This window comes from Rhagoletis zephyria, unplaced genomic scaffold (assembly GCF_001687245.7).
Source record: "Rhagoletis zephyria isolate East Lansing unplaced genomic scaffold, Rhagoletis_zephyria_1.1 Rzeph_scaffold_01184, whole genome shotgun sequence".
Taxonomy (NCBI): Eukaryota; Metazoa; Arthropoda; class Insecta; order Diptera; family Tephritidae; genus Rhagoletis; species Rhagoletis zephyria.
In genome coordinates, this window is record NW_016158268.1 from 27624 (window position 1) to 36632 (window position 9009).

Below are 9009 nucleotides of genomic sequence, written 5' to 3' on the forward strand. Positions count from 1 at the left end.
GGTTTTAAAATTGTCATTGACAAAATTGTTGCCGGCCATAACAATTTTTTATGTAATTATTTTAAGAATATTCAAATTATTGAAAACTGATGAAATGTGCGCAATTACCATATAAAAAAATTTACAAAATTCTACTGTGAAAACATTCCGACGGAGCTATTTAGTTTTTTCGCTATTGTCGTGACAATTTTGTCAGAGTGACAATTATCAGCACCATTGTCGACAATATTCCAGTATTGTAACCATTATAAAAGCATAGTAAGGTAAAACCGTTCTCTCAATTCATCGGCCATGTTTTTTTTTGAAGCTTGCCAACATTTTAAAATCATATAAAATTGAGAGGAAAAAAAGGAATTGTTCAAAGTTGTTTGAGATTGAAAATGAGAATGTGTGTGTGAGTTTGTGTGTAAAATTTTAAAATTAAATTGCTTGCAAACGTCAAGAATTTGAAAAATTTCTCTCAGCGGTTCCACCTTCCTATTTTTTTTATCATGATTGTAACTGTCGCTTTCTAAACGAATTCACAGTTACCTACAAGCGTATATGAAACAGAAAAAATGTCGCCTACAATTCTGGCTCTGAAATTTTATAAAAAAAATCGACAATTGTCACACCTGTCACGTTTATGAAATAGGCCTCAGGAATGGGTATTTTTGAATTAATTATTATTCAAATAAAAAAAATAAAAATTAAATGAATTTTTTTTTCATCATCCAAATTTCTTTGAATCACAAATAAATTTGCATCCATCTTTCGACTAATTTTGAATGAGGAATAAATTTGTATACATCATTCAAGTAATTTAGAATGAGGAATAAATTTTTTTGCAACATTCAAAAAATTTTGAATGAGGAATAATTTTTCATTTATTATTCAGTCATTCTTTCTTGATCATCACTATCAAGATAAATGTTCCGCGTACAGGCAGATGCTGGTGCGCGAACATGTACATTGATCGCCTACCTCTTACGATAGTAAAACAAGAATGATGGGATGATAAATGAAAAATTATTCGTTATTTTAAATTACTCGATTGATGAATAAAAATTTATTCGTCATTCAAAATTATATGAAGGATGAATGAAAATGTATTCTTATTTGAAATTACTTGAATGAACATTTATTTTTATTTGAAATTATTTGAATGACGAGTAAAAATTTATTTTTACTTTTCTTTCATTCAATTATTTATTTTCCCTGCTACTTCCATCCCTGATACAAACTATTTCAATAAATATGTAGAGAGTGTAGTCGTTTCTAGGTTACAATAAATAACACTCACCAATTAAATCTACAATAACAAGTGGATCGCTATTAATGTATTTATTAGTGCGTCTCTGGTAGTCTGGTTCCCCTAGTAAGAACGCAGCAACATATGGCGTGAATATCGCTGTATATATAACAAGTATTAAAATTATCCAATCCCAAACTGCTTTAAATGGAGAATAGTGCAATATTGTCCATTTGTGATATTCAGTGTTGTCGATCTTTTTATCTGGTAAAATCGTTGAACCGAGCGATAGTACCTGCATTTTGAGTACACAATCAGGAGAATATCGTTTTAACATGAATTTGGAGAGCCGATAAATCAGAAGAAATTATAATTAACATACATGTGCATGCACGTAGTTCTGATGTGCTTTCTTCGAATAGACTACAAATCAATAGGACAACATACCAGTTTAATTAAAGGATGAACAAACAAAGAATATAAAATGAAAATTTTTTAAAATACATAAATCTTAAATGCTATTACATGAAGGTAAGTTTATATTAAGTAGTATAAATATAAGAAGGCTTAGGCAAAAAATAGTATCGCACGTTTAGGGAGCACATTTTAGTTTTTTTTTTTTCGTTAATATCAAAACTAAAATATATTGTAGTACAACTTACAGCCTCAACCGAGTCTGGCAATTTTAACGGTTTAGCACCAAGCAAAGGTTCTTTGTCCGGAATGTCCTCGGTATGCTCCTTTGAAAGCCTTTGTGGTATTTTTTTCTTTATAAAATTTTGTGACGAGATTTTCGATCGAACACTATCGTATGAAACAGTTTTCTCGAAAACATTCGCTTGGCTATGTATTCTCTCCTTTCGCTTGTTATATGTGAGATCATTACCATAAAAAATGTTGTTTTTGTGTAGTTTATCCTTCTCGCTTGGTGTCGTTGACGACTGGATATTACATTTCAAATTTTGATCTTCACATTTCGTACAGTTGCCTCCATACACGTTCCATTGGTTTACATTATTAAAATCTTCGCTATTATTTTTGTTCAAGGCGGAAAACTGCTTTTTACTCTTGCTTATATTTTCAACAACCATACACTTAGATGTTTCGTATTTAATTTTGTTAGTCGGTTCTGCATCTAATTTATTTTTTATCTTGCATACAATATTTTCACTCTCATCTGTGCGTGCAATTTTATGATAAATAAATCGATTTATATTCCTTTGATTCTTGCTGTTGAAGGCCAGCTTATTATAATCGTAGCCTTCCGTGAATATTCCGGAATTTATGAGTATATCCGACACGAAAATGGTTTTCTTGTCCATTTGCCTGAGTTTGCACATAAAAGAAAATAGTTCTTTTTCTACAAATTTGTTTAAGTTGGTGTTCAGAAGTATTTCGTTAAAATTGTTTGTTTTGAGGCACACTTTTTTGTTGCGAATTTGTGATGCTTGTTGCATGCCATTATTTGAAATATAATATTCACACTGTCGTAAAATTTTATCCAAAATCCGGATTTCGTTCAATTCAAAACATGAATTGTGAGACATGCTGAAATACGCATAGATACGTTCATACATAAACATATGTACATGAATGTGATTTATTTAAATAACTTTACCTCGTTGCAAAGTGTTTTTTGATTTCGAGTTTATAAAATTAGTGTTTTCGCTAATACTGGCCACTTTAAAATAAAGAATGGCTTAATATAAAAATTATTTTTCAACCAAAGAAGTTAGCGATCCAATTTAATTCACGTGAATGAGGTAATCTATAAAAAAATCAATATTATGGCATTGCGCAAGAGTCGTTTTAGTTAGACCAAGTTCAAACATTCATATACAGTGATTCAAACAAATGACCACGTGTTGACTTTTCTTTAGACGTTCGTAATGTTTTTTGAGTTAATTTTTTTTTTGTTATTATTCTATAAGGATGTGGGCTTTAACCAAAAACATATAAATCACAGTTTCAANTCAATATTATGGCATTGCGCAAGAGTCGTTTTAGTTAGACCAAGTTCAAACATTCATATACAGTGATTCAAACAAACGACCACGTGTTGACTTTTCTTTAGACGTTCGTAATGTTTTTTGAGTTAATTTTTTTTTTGTTATTTTTCTATAAGGATGTGGGCTTTAACCAAAAACATATAAATCACAGTTTCAAACTTTATACAAAATGTAGGAAAATTCATTTAAACTTTTTAATCTTGCTTTGCTAAAATTTTTTATTTATGGTTCTCTGCAGATTTTACTCGCGTGAAACCAGCAAAAATTTAGACATTACAAATTTGAAACAAACTTGATTTTTCGTCATGAGTCGGAAAACGCCACTTGGCGACAAAGAAAGCAATGATACAACCGTCTCCGAGGAGAAAAAAGCTTTACGATCGTCGTGCAAAAATGACGCCGTATATGATCAAATACAAAAGGATGTTGAGGAGATGTCGTTTCTATTCGTCGAGGTATCAAGATACATTCACTTTACACTGATGAAACGTTGGGTACAAGGAAACTTTGACGCAATGAATTTTCTTGACTGTTAATACCAGTTGATGATAAAGAAAAAAGCGAAGTATATAATAGACCAGGAGTATAATATGCTGCGAAAAAACCTCAAGTTGTACGATAGTTCGTATCGGTAGGAATTATTTGTGGAAAACGCGAATAAATTTATGACTCTGTTCCATAACAATATTTGGATGCACGGTTATACTCGGCTAAGAAAATATTTCAAATTTGAAGAAGACAAAAAAGGTATATAATACACTGAGCTACCTATTCGAAAAGAATTCAAAAAGTATCCCAGATTGGCCCTTACTTGAACGTATGCGTACCGATTTAGAATGGAACGGAAATAAACTTCACGAAATAGGGAATGTGAAACTATTTTGGTCTTCCATCGAATTATTTTATAACCTGCAACGATATAATGAAATCAAAGAAATAAAAAAATTTTTCACTAATACCACAACTAAAACACGGTTTACATTACGTCAGATACGATCGATTTGCGTTCCATCAACTATTGTGTCGATTAAAATTATTCGAAGGACTATTTTCTTCCTCCGATAAAAGTGAAATTGGAAAATATTTTAAAATTTCTTCAACGTGTACTAAAACTTTTTCGTCCCTACAAACCGATGGAGTGGCGGTATCATTTTGTATGGAAAAAAACACAAAATGAAACCAAAGGCAAAAAAGAGAACTGAAATCAAATGAAACCGATTGTGAAGGTGATCTAATAAAAATACCCGGAACAAAATACGACAAGATTGGGCTAGATCCTGGGTGTCGGCTCATTTTGGCTGGGGTCCGGAACAATGTTCCTGTCAAAATTAAAAATTCATACTACCAAAATCTTTCTGTTTTTTTTCTTGAAATTGTAACTGAAGAAATACACGAAAGATTTCACGACAAAAACAGAATTGTCTGCGAATTCGTAAACTTTAAAGAATACTGTAAATTTCAACTTGAGATACTTGAACAAAAGCAACAAATATTCTCGCAAAGAAAGGTGGCTCATCTGAAGTTGAAGAAGTACATTTGCTGACAAAAAGCCTGCAAACAAATTGCGCAACAACTGGTACCAAACACAAAAGAGAGTGCATTGATATGTATAGGTTCCACCGAAATTGCTTCAAACTCACCTATACGCGGATATCGGCGCACACCTAACCGTCTACTTTTAACAGCTTTAAAACAACGGCATGCAGATATTAGCTCTGATCCAATAGTTTTCGTGAAAAATCCTGTAAAACTGTCAAACAGCAAAATTGCTCTCTGAAGTGAGAGTAAAAAGGGAGTAACAACAAAAAGTACGGGAACAAAAAACCCTTTTTCCTGTAAAAACGTCAACCAGCGATTGCTTGACACTTTTCATGATTTTACTAGAAGAAAAATTTTGGGTAAAATCTTGCAACTTCATTCTCTACACAACGCTCCCAAAGTCGCTCTCATTTACAGGATTGTGGAGGATTTTGGAGTACGGGAACATTTTTCCTGCAACTTCCTGCAAATTCGTGTAAAATCCTGTAAGTTCATGGAGTACTGGATCAGAGCTATTCTGATGGTTCATGAATTCAGAACAACCAAGCTTTGCGCAAAATGTTTTAGCGTCAACCTGACGGCCAAATCGCCCCACAGATACCAATTTTGCCCAAAATCTAGCTGCTGGAATCGAGACGTCAATGCTGGGAAATTCTCTAGCTGGGAGAATGTGTCATCATCCAACACGCAAAACACGAAAATTTTTAAAAATAACATGTCACTATTTCTTTTATAACGGCAACTGTGTACATCTGACTGGCAACAGTTCAACTTTAATGTTTATGTGCCTTGGCACATTACATTTTCTCTTTGGGGAATATCGCATGCAGTTTTTACGGTAAGCATCAGTCGTTATGGTTTTTTAGTTTTTCTCAGTAGACTTAGCAAAAAATGTAATTCTAGGTAATATCCCACATATCCTTAAAACTGATTATAAAATATTTGCGTGTGCACACAGAATTATTATGAAAAATCGTTTGATTGGATGTCTGGCAACCGTGAATATTTGACAATCGCATTAAAGCTCCGCTTTGGCAACATCGACAGAAAAACACTGGCCAAACTATTATTGATTTGGTTTGGGATTTAAAACTAATATGGAATCAAAAAAACTTGAAGAGGGTCAAGAATTGATTCGACAAGCAGAGAAAAGGTAAAAAATTCTATTTAAAGGTCTATAAATTTCAATATTTGATTTTTAGCTTGAAAGTTGGATTACTAAAATGGAGGCCCGACTATGACGTAGCTGCAGACGAATACACAAAAGCAGGTATTATACATTATTATAATGCTAATAATCCATTGAAGAAATGAGCTATACATTTTAGTATATTTTAAAGTTTGTTATTTACTTAATGGTTAATCGTCTGAAAACAGATTCTGTAAGTCGGGGCCAACATAAATGATATCCCATATATGTTCATATGTATGTACATACGTGTGTGCATAAATATCAAGGATATTTTATATGAAAAAATGGGAGAATCGGAATGTTGATATTCGTAATCTAAAACTAATTCAGATACATTTTTATATTTTATAGCTACCGCTTTTCGTATAGCCAAGGCCTATGATANGTAATCAAAATTTAAAACTAATATGGAATCAAAAAAACTTGAAGAGGGTCAAGAATTGATTCGACAAGCAGAGAAAAGGTAAAAAATTCTATTTAAAGGTCTATAAATTTCAATATTTGATTTTTAGCTTGAAAGTTGGATTACTAAAATGGAGGCCCGACTATGACGTAGCTGCAGACGAATACACAAAAGCAGGTATTATACATTATTATAATGCTAATAATCCATTGAAGAAATGAGCTATACATTTTAGTATATTTTAAAGTTTGTTATTTACTTAATGGTTAATCGTCTGAAAACAGATTCTGTAAGTCGGGGCCAACATAAATGATATCCCATATATGTTCATATGTATGTACATACGTGTGTGCATAAATATCAAGGATATTTTATATGAAAAAATGGGAGAATCGGAATGTTGATATTCGTAATCTAAAACTAATTCAGATACATTTTTATATTTTATAGCTACCGCTTTTCGTATAGCCAAGGCCTATGATAAAAGTAAAGAGTGTTTATTAAAAGCTATCGAATGTCACAAAAACAATCGTTCGTGGTTTCACGCTGCAAAATGCTACGAGCAGGTGGGGGTTTGATCAGAGTTTATTAAATTTCTTCATTCGCAAACATTGTATTGTTTTATATTTTTAAGATTATTCTCATATTAAAAGAAACGAACTGCTTACCGGAAATAGAAGAAAACGTGAATAAGGCCTGTAACTTATACCAGCAACATGGATCACCTGAAGCAGCTGCAACGGCTTTAGACAAAGCCGCAAAAATTGTAGAACAAAAGCATCCCGAATTAGCTCTAACATTCTATAAACATGCTCTGGAAGTTGTTATGGTATGGAAAGAAAAACACTTGTGATAATCTTGAACTAATTTTAATAGTTTTGCTAATGACAGTTAGATGATTCCACACGCCATGCTGCTGAATATGCATCGAAAATTTCAAGAATTTTAGTAAAATTGCAAAGGTGAGCATATTGAGGCCCAAAATATCCCAAATAGTATTTTATGTATTCATCATTATTCATTTCATCAATAGGTATGATCAAGCTGCAGATGCAATAAGACGTGAGATTGGTTTAAATCAACAAACCGAGTCTTATGGACAAATCGGGCGTTTAGCGGTAGCACTTGTTTTAGTTCAGCTTGGCCGAGGTGATTTTGTGGCAGCTGAAAAAGCTTTTAAAGAATGGGGAAATTGTTGTGATTCAGAGGAAGTTCAAACACTAGAACTGCTTTTGCAAGCTTTTGATGACGAGGACCCTGATTCAGCCAAACGGGCTTTAGCAGCTCCTTTTATTCGCCATATGGATGTGGAATACAGTATTCTCGCTAGGGACATTCCATTACCACATGGTTTGTCAACCGCTCCAAAAGCTGATGTGATCAAAGACGCCGCTCCTTCCTATATGTCGCCAAATACAGAGGTATGTAAAGATACTCTTTTAAGTAGAACCGATTTCCCAGTACTAAGTCGAGAGCACTATTTTACTTGTTACAATTAGTGCAGCTTTAAAAGTTATTCTGATAATAATTGTAATACTCCGACAATCATAATAATTTCTTCATTCTCTCATTAAGTTAAGTAGGGTTCGGTTCAGTGAAGTTGGCTCTAATTTTAAACCTACATAGTTATTAAATTTTCTATTTTAAAACAGATATCTGATGATGGTTCAAATAAAGCTGATGTACCTGTCGATGACGAAGAAGAGGATGAAGGATTGTGTTAGTCAATATTAACTAGTTATATTTCTAAAGCTAATATTCGTTTTGGTATTTAATAAGGTTAATAAAAGTTTACTCCCTTAAGAGATGTGTCCATTTGTTTTTCTTTTTAGCTCGATCCTTGCCTTTATTTATAATTAGATACATATATGTGTACGTACTTTTGATAGTAATTTGTAGTTTGACATTTAAATGCATTAAAATATATTCACCCATGTATGTAAAACTTAATTCTTAAATCGACTTTGGTGGCTAGTATATAATTAGCGGTCGCTGTGGTGTAGTGGTTAGCAGTGCGCGCTACCACTCCACAGGGCCTGGGTTCAAGCCCTGGTCAAAGCAACATCGCAAAAAATATAGAAAACGGGTTTTTCTTAACGGGCAATGGCGAGTATTTCTGCCGTCAAAAACAGACTTTTTAATCGGAATTTCTAGGAGAAAATCTGGTATGTGGTTTAAAGCCGATTCCATTTTATTGCATTATTTTGGAAGTTGGACTAGCTCAAAAATTTCGTTGATTTTTTTGCTGACGATGTTACGTATTTTCTTGCTTACGATGTGTTGTAGATTTTTTTTTATAAGAGAAAAATTACTAGATTTGTTAGCTAATTTAAATTAAATCTAATTAAGGAAAAATAAATGGTAAGAACTTCTAAAAACCAAAAGTTCCAATTATCGGTCCCCCAGTGTACGTACAGTATCGGTCATATCTATAGCACGCCATTTCAAAACGATATTGTGTGCAACTTATGTTTATTTTTTTTTTTTAGTTTTGAGAATTTTCAATTAAAATACAGTTCTTTCTCTAACAAACCCCATATAAATCCAAGTTTAACAATTTGTAGAAATCTTCAAAAAAATGCAACAAATTTTCACCTAAATTTCAAACTTTTTTCTCAGAAGTGTTTGAATTTTT

At 32.6% G+C, this 9009-nt stretch overlaps 2 protein-coding genes across 3 annotated transcripts in view; one reads left to right on the top strand and one right to left on the bottom strand.

Moving 5' to 3' along the window:
- The window catches only part of sei (potassium voltage-gated channel seizure), a 30535-nt gene extending 27464 nt beyond the window's left edge, over window positions 1-3071 (bottom strand). The window contains exons 1-3 of the mRNA XM_017616337.1: window positions 2850-3071; window positions 1894-2779; window positions 1283-1526 (exon numbers count right to left, since the gene is read on the bottom strand). Coding sequence (XP_017471826.1) covers window positions 1283-1526; window positions 1894-2778 — 1129 coding nt within the window. The 5' untranslated portion in view covers window position 2779; window positions 2850-3071. The remainder of the gene's footprint in view (window positions 1-1282; window positions 1527-1893; window positions 2780-2849) is intronic.
- A 2684-nt stretch (window positions 3072-5755) lies between these two features.
- gammaSnap1 (gamma Soluble NSF attachment protein 1) lies at window positions 5756-8187 on the top strand. 2 transcript variants are annotated; one of them, XM_017616345.1, is made up of 8 exons: window positions 5765-5864; window positions 6357-6434; window positions 6484-6551; window positions 6825-6940; window positions 7009-7203; window positions 7266-7336; window positions 7408-7795; window positions 8027-8187. In XM_017616345.1, exons 2-8 carry the CDS (start codon window positions 6379-6381, stop codon window positions 8096-8098), a joined length of 966 nt encoding a protein of 321 aa, XP_017471834.1. In that variant the 5' UTR covers window positions 5765-5864; window positions 6357-6378; the 3' UTR covers window positions 8099-8187. The 2 variants fall into 2 exon arrangements, with proteins under 2 accessions (XP_017471835.1, XP_017471834.1); XM_017616346.1 differs by lacking the exons at window positions 6357-6434; window positions 6484-6551 and adding an exon at window positions 5982-6049 and having other exon boundaries at window positions 5756-5932.
- Window positions 8188-9009: the final 822 nt, after the last annotated feature.